Source organism: Mustela erminea, chromosome 1, assembly GCF_009829155.1.
Source record: "Mustela erminea isolate mMusErm1 chromosome 1, mMusErm1.Pri, whole genome shotgun sequence".
Classification (NCBI taxonomy): Eukaryota; Metazoa; Chordata; class Mammalia; order Carnivora; family Mustelidae; genus Mustela; species Mustela erminea.
The window spans coordinates 185997655-186010499 of NC_045614.1; the positions used below are offsets into that span (position 1 = coordinate 185997655).

A 12845-nucleotide genomic window follows, 5' to 3' on the forward strand; every position below is an offset into this window, starting at 1 on the left:
AAACAAAAACCTCCATCTTACTGCTCTTCTATGACTGGTTTTCTAACAAGTTCTTTCTCTATCCTTTTAATTTTAGTAGCCTAAACTGGGAGGCCATGTGCATGTTTATGTTTGTTTTCCAAAATTTTCTTAAAACATAGCATGCTCTTTTTTAATATGCGGCTTTAGTTCTTTTATTTTTCCTTCAAGATCTTATTTATTAGAGAGAGAGTATGACTTGGGGTGTGGGGCAGACTCCCCACTGAGCATGGTGCCCCACATGGGGCTAGATTCCAGGATGGGGTGATCATGACCTGAGCTGAATGTTTAACCGACTACGCTACCCAGGAACCCCAAATATTTAGATTTAATTCTGAGAGAAGAATTTTCCAGCTTTATATTTTTTATATCCGTTTTATTTGGTTTTGTTCTTCAGAGTCAGCAGCTATCCTTATTTTAGATCATTTTTGTCAATTTTACGTACCTCTTAGCTTCCCTAATATAGTCTATTTCTTAGTCTTTTTCTTCTCTATTATATAAATTTCCAAATATTTATTTGTCTAATAATTTGCTATTTTACCATATGTGTATTTTGTTTCTTGCCAATTCTATTTTATTATTTTCCAGTGATATATTTTGTTGCTCCTCTTGCTTTTTTTAGGTCTAGGGGTCTCATTTTACCTCTCATCCTATCGTTTTGTTGTATAATCTCTCACCTCTTACTTTTACTGAGTGCATATTTTTTAAGATTTTATTTATTTAGGGGTGCCCAGGTGGCTCAGTCAGTTAAGTGTCTGCCTTAGGCTCCGGTCATGATCTCAGAGTCCTGGGATTGAGCCCCACATCAGTCTCCCTGTTCTGCGAGGAGCCTGCTTCTCCCTCTCCCACTCCCCCTGCTTGTGTTCCCTCTCTCACTGTGTCTCTCTCTGTCAAATAAATAAATAAAATCTTTTTTTTTTAAAGATTTTATTTATTTATTTGACAGAGAGAACATGCATAAGTAGGGGGTAATGGCAGAGTGAAAGGGAGAAGCAGATTCCCCCTGAGCAGGGAGCTTGCCCAGGGGAATTGATCCCAGGACCCTGGGATCATGACTTGAACCTGAGGTAGACACTTAACAGACTGAGCCACCCAGGCACCCCCTATTGAATTCATTTTTAAGTAAGTTGAAATCAAATGTGAAATATTTGTAAGAATTTCTAAATCTTTGGAAAGATTTGTTTTCTGTTTGGCTTAGTGGGAATGTTCTTCATTAGTCAGCTTCTCAAGTTTTGGATATTCCTTATATATCCCCTACTTGGATTCATGTCATCTTTCTGGGACTTTTATTGCTCACCCCTCAGGATCTGGGGAAGTGCAAGGAAGCATATATTAGCATTGCTCAGTTTATCGTTCTGGAACCTTCATTTTTGATAGAAAGCACCTACCATCTGCCTCACTTTAGTTTTCCCTGTTTTGTTTTTGCTTCTCCCTGTCTAGTGACATTAGTAGCATTTTTATTTTATTTTATTTTATTTTATTTTATTTTATTTTATTTTATTTTATTTTATTGATTGGCTGTATGGACTCCAGATCTGGGTAAGGGTGAGAAACAACCATGTGTTACTCTTAGTCCTCCTTGGGAAGGAATGTTTGGTTTCTTCTCATGGACACTAGCTTTTATAGTTTGACATGATGTAGCACATTTTTTTCCATGCTTAGTTGCTATGCTAAGGGCAGAACTAGGGAAACTACAGCCCATAGGCCAAATTTGGCCAGTAACTGTTTTGTAAATGACATGTTATTGGCATTAACCATACCCATTCATTTACATGATGTCTGCAGCAGTTTTCATACTTTTGAGAAATAGCTGAGTAATTGTGAAACAGACCAATTTACCATCTACCTTCTAACAGGAAAAGTGTGCCAAACTCTGTTGTAAGGTAATTTTATTTATCTTACTGGCTTTTGACTATTTTTCTTTTACTTTCTTAGGGGTTGGAAGAGAAACATGCAGGGATGCTCCTTCATCATACTATTTTGACATAGAAATTGCTATAATGCTGATTTTTAAAATTTCATGGACTATAGAAAATTGTATTTTCTCTCTTACACCAAAATGCATGAAATTACCAAAAAAATATTAGATTGGTTCAGTTTGAGATAGGAATTATTTTATCCTGTGAGGTAACTGCTACCTTATATGTGAAATTATTCACATTATTCCTCTTTAATATCTTTTTTCTTTTCTTTTTCTGAATAAGAGTAAATAAAGCATTGACTTAACTACAGTAGCTTTCCTAGAAGACAATTTTATTTTCTAACTTCCTTCTTTTGCACTTTTTCAAAGGTATAAGCGGTTTAACGAGACCTTGAACAACATTGGAGAGAACGAAGGTGGTATTGATAAATTTTCCAGAGGTTATGAATCCTTCGGTGTCCACAGATGTGCCGATGGTGGTTTATACTGCAAAGAATGGGCCCCAGGAGCAGAAGGAGTTTTTCTTACTGGAGACTTCAGTAAGTGTTTGAAAGATTTAAAGTTAGGTGTACTATTTCATTTGTTTACTTAAAACATAGATTTGTTATGCTTCATATATTTATATGAAAATTAATGATTACAAATATCTGACTTTTCAGATGGAGCCATAGGATTTGTTGTCTTTACCTTCACGTGGTACTGGTGTTCCTGCTGTAATGCAATACAGGTGTTCCTGAAAAACTTTTATGTTCTGTAAAATCATGTACCAGAAGTAACGGAGTTTATGAGAAAACTAGTGCTAGGCAGATTGCTTCAAATTTATTCAACGTTGTTAGCAAGCCCTGACAAAATCAATAGCAATCTGGGTAAAACTATTGGTTTAAGTTAAATCTCCACTAGCATTTGCACCTGGTTGGCTGGCACTGTAGTTCTTGGATCCTCCAGAGCCTAATATCCTTTTTTGAGACCTCAGTGAAAGTGAGGACATCTAATCTAGAGGATTAACTTCTTCATGACTCAATTCTTTCGTTTTCTTTTCCTTTTTTTATAATACAATCTCAGTTTTTTTTAAAACAAATATCTTTTTAGCCTTGTTATTTGCACTATTAATTTCATTAGGCACTTAATCCTATGGAAAGCATAGTGGGTCTAGACAACAGGCTTCTAAGTTACTACGGTCTAGTGAGGTAGGACCTGCATGTAAATGACTATAATATAATTTGGTCAGTTGTAGTCTAGTGGTATAAATAAATTACTGTAATAGTGACAGGGAGGAAAGTTCAATTTTGGATGCAGAATAATGAAAACTGGGCCTTGGCAAAATGTTCATAATGCAAGGAAATACCAGAATGATAATCATCCTTTAGTGCCGTGAGAGTACTGTAGTATTTAAAATTTGATTTTATCAGATTCAGAAGTCTACATGCTGTATTATTCCATTCATATGTCATTCTAGAATTGGCAAAGCTACAGGGGCAGAAGACAGAGTTGTCAGGGTTTGGAGGTAGGAGTTAAGTTGTGAGTGGATTACAGAGGAGTGTGAAGGATCTTCTTGGGGTGATGAAAATATTTCATGTCCTAATTGTGCTTGGTTGTTACATGACTGCATACATTTGTCAAAATTTATAGACCTATACTCGTAAAAGACTGCATTTTATTGCATGTAAATTATACGTTAAGGAAGCTGATTTTAAAAAGTTTTGATTTTATACAGGTTGTCTAAAGCAGTACTGTCTAATAGAAATATAATGTAAGCACTTATGTAACTCAGAACTTTTAGTGGCTATATTAAAAAAAGTAAAAGGACAGTTGAATGAATTTTTCATAATGAAAAATTTTGTGTAACCCAATATACCAGAATATTTTAATATTTATATAATCAATATCAAATTCATTGGGTATTTTTGTTCTTTTATATTTTTTAACTCTGATATTTTTTAATTGGAAATACTTGATCTATATTTAGATTTAGTAAGTTTTTAGCTTAAGAATACAAACCCAGGTTTTTTCAAACATAATTGAAAGTTCTAGTAACTGAGTTGAATACGTTAAAATTTAAATTTAGTAAAGTAATTAAAATTAAATAAAATTTAAAATTCAATTTCTCAGTTGTACTAACCTTATTTCAAATGCTTAAAGGCCACAGGTGTCTACTGGCTTCTTTATTGGAAAACATAGGTCTAAGGACTTGTAGTCCTCCAAATTGGATAAGACCTGTTTTTCTTGAGAGGAAAGTTTTGAGAAAGCCATATGATCTGCTGACTTAGATTAGTTTTGGTTACCTGATGATAATTATGAAATTAAACAAAATTATGGGGATAAGAGACTTCTTACTTAAATTATTATTAAAATAGTCATTAGTAATTTTTTCTTATACGCAAACCTTAATATTTCTGCATCTTCTCTATACAGCTGCTTGGACTAGTAGTTTTTTGTTAAAAGACCATTTAGACATTCCACCTATCATTAAGGCACTTTTGGCATTCTATTTTATTTATTTATTTATTTATTTATTTATTTATTTATTTATTTATTTGACAGAGATTACAAGTAGGCAGAGAGGGAGTCAGAGAGAGGAGGAAGCAGGCTCCCTGCTGAGCAGAGAGCCCGATGCGGGGCTCAATCCCAGGACCCTGGGATCATGACCTGAGCCGAAGGCAGAGGCTTTAACCCACTGAGCCACACAGGCGCCCCTGGCATTCTATTTTATTACTTCTTTTTACAGCCATTTGTAAGACTGAAAAGTATTGACTCAGAATGTGCAAGTTAATTTTTACATAGAGGTACCAAAACTACTATAAGAACCTCAGTTAAAATTTGGTACTGTCATTAGGTACCCCCTCCAACATATTTGTGATTAAATCCACTAAATAAGTTTTAGAAATATAAAAATATGGGAAAGGAACTATATGAAAATTAGATTTGGGAACTGTCATAAGGACTAATACTGATTTATTAGTAATTGTGCCTCGTAAATATAGTTGGGCCTTATGTCCATTTGGAGAACTGCATTTAAAATTTTATTTAGGATTTAATGCTTATTAATTCAAATATGATAATCAGAAATTTTTTTGTAAACAGAAAACTAAAAATTTTCTACTACGTATTTTAATGTAAAAATGTCCTCTGTTAACTTGTTGTTTTTATTCCAATTCAATTTGATTTTTAAAAAACACTACCTTTGGGCGCCTGGGTGGCCCAGTGGGTTAAGCCACTGCCTTCGGCTTCAGATCAGGGTCCTGCTCAGCAGGGAGCCTGCTTCCCTCTCTCTTTCTCTCTCTGCCTGCCTCTCTGCCTACTTGTGATCTTTCTCTGTCAAATAAATAAATAAAATCTTTAAAAAAACAAAACAAAAACAAATGCTACCCTTTGTGAAGGTGTATAACATAATTTAAAATCTCTATATATACTTGGGATAGCATTTGGTGAATTATTTTCATCAACCAGTATTTGTTTAGTGTCCAAGAACATGAAGAACATCAGATTTAATCAATGAGCCCTTACTTTTACTGGAGAGATGGAAAAAACTAAGATAAAACTAAGAAATTGTGACAGAAAATAGTTAGGAACAGGCAGTAGGCTGGGAAAATTTAAATGACTAATCTATTTTTTCTTTCTTTTTTTTTTTTTTAAGATTTTAATTATTTATTTCAGAGAGAGAGAGAGCACAAGCATGAGTGGGGGAGGGCAGAGGCAGAAGCAGACTCCCTGCTTAGGAGAGAACCCCCTGCTGGGCTCCATCCCAGGGACCCAAGATCAAGACCTGAGCCTAAACAGGTGCTTAACTGACTGAGCCACTCAGGCGCCACACTAAACTACCTTCTTATCTAGATGAAAGAAGAGCTTTTCTGCCCAAAGTTACAGGGTCTCAAGGTCTCTGTATACATTAGATCTCAACTTTTCCTCACTAAGGAGCTTTCACTTTAAAAAGTTTGAAAATTGAGAGTAGAGCCAAACTTTTGGGTTAATAATGCATTTAAAAGAATATGTCTTTGGAAAAAAATGTACCTGTGAGTAGTGAGCATTAATTTGATATGACTCTGTAGAGCACAGAATTTTGATGATGATGACAACATAGCTGAAAATACACCCTTAAATAACGGAACTAACCATGCCTTTAACACAAGGAATTCTATATTTTGTTTTTCCCTACTTACATTTTCTTTTCTTTTCTTTTCTTTTTAAAGAAGAGTTGAGCAAGAAGAAAGTCATATTTCTTTGTTGAACTTTTTCTCAGGGTCAAAATAGGTTAGTTAATTTTCTTGTTAAGTCTTTTAATGTATAAATTTGTACTAAACCAAAAGGAAAAGAAAATGGCTATTTATTAGCTAAATAATTACGTATCTTTTTTTCATTACAAAGTGCATATGAAGATTAATTAAAGTGTTCTTGGGAGTTTTGCTGATCATATTAAGATGTTTTAAAAAACATTTAAAAATATTTAACTGTACTCATGACTATACTTATATTTATCAGCTGACAGGTTGACACAACAATAAACTTAAAAGGCTCTGTAGAATTAAGCTCCAACTATAACATTGATCAGTTTTTAACATTCTATTCCTGTAACACAGTAAGCTTAACTTTCTGTATATGTACTTGAAATACCACCTTCAATTAATCAAAACAATTGCATCTTTACCCATTGACCGAGATTTAAAAAATAACATGATTTTACTTATATTTTTATTATCAAAGTGTAATATAATTTAAAACATTGCTTTTGTGCCTGCCTCTTCTCTCAAACCCTGAAGATAATATAAAACAGATCTTCAGACACCAGCAACAAAACTTTATTTCTACTAATCGTTAAATTAACTATTACTAATATTTACATGAAAATGAAAATTTTCTCAATTTAGTTTTTACCTAAACGATTAGATATTTGTGGTATTTTTTCAGAAGAATTTAAAATGAAAGAAATTCTAAACTTTATTTCTGTATTATGAAAAATTATACCTGTAATAAAAACCCTTTAGCAAACTGTCATATTTGTGTCCTAATCATTTTAAAGATTTTATTTATTTATTTGACAGATAGAGATCACAAGTAGGCAGAGAGGCAGGCAGAGACAGAGAAGAGGAAGCAGGCTCCCTGCTGAGCAGAGAGCCCCATGTGGGGCTCGATTCTAGGACCTGGAGATCATGACCTGAGCCAAAGGCAGAGGCTTAATGCACTGAGCCACCTAGGCGCCCGTCTCCTAATCATTTTAGAAATGGAGTGCACTCTATATTCTTTCCCTGGGCTTATTCATAATATTGCTGGTAAATACTTGTTCTATTTTATTTTTTTGCCAACCAACTTGAAGATATTTTAGGTACAACTACTCAGAGTAGTCAAATACAAATGATCCTTAAGAAAGAAATTGGCATGAATTGGTGTGTAAAAAAAAAGTTTGAAATCTTAGTCGAACTGTCGAAAAACAGTTCTTCCTTCAGCTCAGTGGGGATAAAGTGATGGTATTTGTCTTACTTGCCTAAGCTAGGTTGCTGTAGATACTAACTAGATCGCAGATTTGAAAATATTTTATACCTTATTTGGTGCTAAAGAAATGTTAATTGACAGGATTGAAAAAATTCACTCATTTGTATTTTTTTCCTTATTAAAGAAATTACTATTAATTTCAAAAGGCAGTTGACCCTTGCACAAGTTCAATGATGTAGTCTCTGTGTTGTCCAAACCAAAGTGGATCTAGCTTTTGCCATTCACATTTTTAAAACTTAGAAAGCAGCTTCACTTTAAATATATTACACATATTTTCTTTATTTGAGAGAAAATGAAACAATCATTTCTTTTCCTTTCAGTCATTTTTTAAAAACTAGCTTTTTAAGCAGCTAGCAGCTGCCGTAGCAACCCAGGAGAGCAGTGGAGGTATAATTAATGACATTCATCAGGACTGGAATCTTACCACCCCAAAAGTATTTCTGGGCAAGCCAGAAACTACTTAAAGGTTCGAGATGAATTTCTAAAACTTTGAATCATCTTCAGTAGAGCGAAGATTCATTCTTTACAAAATTAAATGTGATTTAAAATATCTTGGAGTTTTGGAACTAAACCATGTTTATTGCAAGTTGCTAAATAATTGAAGAAAACTGGGTGCTTTCCAGTAGCTAGATGATAATAAGTTGAGAAAAAGGCTGTAAACTACATATGTCAATATAAAATAATTGGGTTCTATTCGCTATAACTGAAAACATTTCATTTAAAATTACTAAGTCTGGGAGCTAGGCACTTTTCAAATAACCTAAATGTCTATCACTGATGGACTTTAAAAAAAAAAAAAAAAAGGAAAAAAAAAAGGAAAAAATAACACCCTGATTTTTATGCCTATAGAAAAAAGGAACCACAGATATTTTTGCAGAGTAGGAAAGATTTCTTTCTTACTTCCTTTAAAAGGAGAATTTTACCTGCTTCCTGGACAAAATTAGTCTATAATTTTGTTTTCAGTTAACAATTGCCCAGAAGTTTACATCATCATAAAAGCTTTTGTATTTCTTGATTCCACATGCCCTGAAACAGTGCTGCTGAAAGTGTGCTCTGTGGATCTGTGTGGTTCCATGCACTGTGATTTTACCAGTGATGTATTGGCAGAAATTGGGACTGTAAGCATTTAGAAACTTGAATAGCAGTTTGACAGGGTAGGGTTTTTTTCTGGTGAATCTAATGATAATATAAAAATTGGGACTTAAATTTTGAAAGCTTTTTTTTCTTTTGATTTTCTAATAATTCATTTTATTACATTTTATGTAAGATTTAGTCTATAATAGATTGGAAAAAATTTTTTTTAAAAGGTAACTGATCCATCAGCACAGATAGTTGGAGAAACACTGATCTGAAAATTAGGGATTATTTGTTGGTTTAGAAGTCTTTTATGGTTGGAAGGTATATAGTTCTGATGTCAACTTCCTTTGTATTCTCTTTCTTCCGATAAATCTATCACAGCTGTGTTGGCTTTCACTGTGGTATGGCATGTTACAGAAAACTCTAACATAGTGGTTTGCAACTGCAAAGGCTACAATTAATCAGCTGTCCCTCAATCCTAAGGGTCAAATTCTTCCCAGGATCAAGGTTGATGGAGCAGCCCCTGTGTGGGACACGCTGATCTCCTGACAGAGAGAAAGAGTAATGGAGGAAGCCTCTCACAGCTTTTGAAAGCTTCAGCTTAGAAGTGACAAATATGATTTGTACTTCCATTTCATTAACTAAGTAATTTGGCCAAGCCTTATGTCAATAGGGCATGGAAGCAGAATCTTCTTTAATGGAAGATTCTGAAGATTATGAAAATTTGGGAATAATAGTATAAATGACCCCCATGGCAAAAAAATGCATACTCATAATATAAGGTATAAAGTTTCCAGATTCTTTGATATTCTAGAGTGTGTGTGTGTGTGTGTGTGTGTGTATGTATGTGTGTGTGTAATCAGAAGGGAGTTGGTTAGGTAGGGTAGTACCGTAGAGCTCTCTACTTTGATTGTTGAGGGTTTTTTGTTTTTGTTTTGTTTGTTTTTTTTTTTTTCCTGGAATCTCTACTCACCTCTGCATTCAAGTGGAAGGAACTTCAAGGAGTTTTTTTGTGAGTTAGACACTTTGAACTTTACGTGGGTCCTCTGTAAATGCATTTTTTATGTGGGGTGTCATAAGTTTGGCTCTTTGGAGATTGGGATGTTTCTAAAAAGCAACTTTCTGGGATGGTCTGAGGACTCTTGTTTATTTTAGCAAAGAGGTGGCAACTACAAGGTAGAGGTAGAAGGCCTTAGGACTATTAATCAGACCAACACTGATAGTGAGAAATGGCCTCTTTGATGTACGTCAACTTAAAATAACTAATCAGTCTAGGCATTTTGTAGAAAGTTTTCACGACTTTCCTCTAACTTTCCCACCTGATGTTGCTGCTCTCACCCCTTTTATCTGTTTTTACTGATAGATTATTTGTTTTCAGTGGAGTGGACATACAGTGGAGGTTTACTTAGCTGATGTCTACTTACCAAACGCGGTGAATTTACTTCTGTTTGACAGGCTCACTGTAAATGATACTGACAGCTTTCCACGGGATACTGAGTACACATGGGTAGTAGGCGGTAGTCCACCACATGGACGCAGTTTGGTTCCTGCCAGTTACATTCAATGCTTATTAGTGAGTGGGTTTCCCACCCCTTCAAATCCTGTGAATGCCAATTCTTCTCATTATAATTCTGCGATATAACATTCTATAAAGTGATGAACCCTAGGTGTGACAGCAAAGAAAATTATTAAGTATTGGGAAAATCTCAGTAAGGACAAGTTGGGAAAAAAATGATTTTGAATTAAGTATGCACAAGTGAACTGTGAGAAAATGATATAAATCTAACAATTTCACATGCAGATTACTTTGTGTGCACCTCTTCACTTTTGTTCCGTTATCACTCAAAGGGAATTGGAAATATAAATGTTGCATGGTAGGCGTGGGTTCGTATAAGAAAGATATGATAAAATCCTAATCAGAAGACCTAAGGAGAAATGGCTTTAATCTTTTAACAGAATAGGGGTGAATATTTGTATTTGTATTTTAAGTAAAAACAAAATTTTTTACTGTTTTTGAGTGTGTATGTGTGTGTATACATATGCCAATATATATCTTATCATTCTCTGCTTTAACCAGTATTTTCAATATACGTAGCAACTCTGCCCCAATTGTGCTGGATCAGAGAGATTTGTTATAATGTGTAATGGGATTATTTTTATAGGGAAACATCCTTACCTCCTAGGATTTTAGGAAATTGCTGTTAGAAACCTTAATGCTAGAAGGTAGATTTTGAACTGTGTGACATAAATGATAATTTTCTAGTCTCGTGTTGCTTTTTCATAAACATCCTGTTAAAAATTAATGCTGTTTGGATACTACAGTACTTTTCATTAGGTCTCAGTTTTTTATTTGCAGTTATTTATTTTCTGTCATTATCTTTTTAACATTTTAAAAGAACTATAATTCACATATCATAAAGTTTACCATTTCAAAGTAGACACTTCAGTGGTTTTTAGTATACTTACTGTGGTGTACCACTGTTATCACTGATTCTAGAATATTTCCATCATTCTAAACAGAAACATCCAACTGGTAGCCTTAGTCCCAAATGTCTTCTCCCACCATTCTCTGGCTACCTTTAATCTATTTTCTGTCTCTGTGGATTTTCCTATAAATGGAATCATACAATATATGGCTCATCTTTCCAGTTTCTTTCACTTATCATATGTTTTCAGGGTTCATTTAGGGTGTGGCATGGAACAGTCCTTTATTCCTTTTTTTTTTTTTTTTTGGTGGCTGAATAATAATCTACTGTATGGATACACCACATTTTGTTTATCCATTCTTCAGAGGCAGGATGTTTGGGTTGTTTCTACTTTTGGGCTATGATGAATAATGCTTTTACGAATATTTGTGTAAAAGATTTTATATGAACAGGCACTTTCAGTTCTCCTGGGTCACCTTAGTTATTGATGTTCTTACCATTATTTGCCCTAAAATCTTTTCACCCACCCTGCTCTGCACTGCACCTCATTTCCCCAGCTCCCTTAGCCTCCACCATTATTGAGCTGGCTTAGTGGGAGGTCCTAATGAATTACTTAAGGGAGGGAAGAGGGAGAAGCCAGGGAATTTTCCCCTACTCCCTTGCCTACCCCTATGTCTAAAGTGAGTCTACCCATTTCTCATGCAGCAGTCCTGTCTTATAGTTCTTGTGTTGCTTTTCTCTCTCTCAGCTCAGCTCCTGCCAGGTAGGCTTGCCTTCTTGCCAACTTCTGTTGGGTGGCCCTGGCTTCTGAGTTCCAGTAATCCTGCTTCTCCCTTAGGGGTATTACCAGCTTCTTGTTGTTGCTCATCTTTATTTGAATTCTTAGTTCTTCTCCTACCTACCGGTGTAACCAGTTTCCTGTCTTAAGGCTCTTTCTTGGGAATAGGTAGCTTGATTTCCACTCTGGCCTCTCATGACTGGATAGTATTTCCCTTTCATTAAGCATGCTGAGTTATGGACATATCAGGATATCTTTCACATTCTATTTTAGATATTTTAAAGCACCGCTGGAATGATTCAGCCCAGTGGCCCTACCTCTGTTAAGGTATTTTCAATAATTTTTTTAGAAGTTAAATTTACTAACTTTGTGAATGTTTAAGTCTTTTTTTGTGCTAAAGAGATACGCATTATAGAATTTCAGTTATTTTTTTAAAGATTTTATTTATTTATTTGAGAGAGGGAGCACACAAGCAGCAGGAGGGGCTGAGGGAGAAGCAGACTTCCTGCTAAGCAGGGAGCCCGATGTGGGGCTTGATCCCAGAACCCTGGGATCATGACCTGAGGCAAAGGCATATGCTTAACTGACTGAGCCCCCAGGAACTTCAGAATTTCAGTTATTTTATTCAAAGTTCTAGAAAACTCAGCAGTGGGAGATAGTGTTATACTCTTCCTTTATATTATAGAAAATTAGTTATGCTTTACTTTAAACAGGATTTTGATGTTTCCTCTATTAGAGAACGGTTTCATCTTCATCATGCTTTGTTAAGTCTAAAACAACTTTTCCACATGTCACTTGAAGCAGACTAACCCGGTGTTGGTAATGTGAAGATTTCAGGATAAATAACAAGTCTTCTGAATCACAATCTTAGGGTAGAGTTTAATGTTTATGATGTATTGCCCTCCTTTTTGAGGATTTGTATCATTGATATGCTAGTGGATGTTTTTAACCCAGGCTATTCTAGTTTGCTTTCTTTTTTCTTGCTATCTCAGTTGACTGGTAAATGTGCTTGGCTCCAATGAACAAGGCTGTTGTGTCTAGGCAAATTGTTCACACACTTGCATCTGATGATTTTTGGTTGGGAGTTCTGGTTGAGAGTCACAAGATTTTATCCTCTGTATTAGTTGGTGGCTCAGGGGTT

General features: G+C 34.9%; 1 protein-coding gene across 1 annotated transcript in view; it reads left to right on the plus strand.

The window, feature by feature from the left end:
* Nucleotides 1-12845, plus strand: part of GBE1 (1,4-alpha-glucan branching enzyme 1) — a 271683-nt gene that overhangs the window by 53736 nt on the left and 205102 nt on the right. Inside the window, exon 2 of the mRNA XM_032352229.1 lies at nt 2309-2478. Within this exon, the coding sequence (XP_032208120.1) occupies nt 2309-2478 (170 nt within the window). The remainder of the gene's footprint in view (nt 1-2308; nt 2479-12845) is intronic.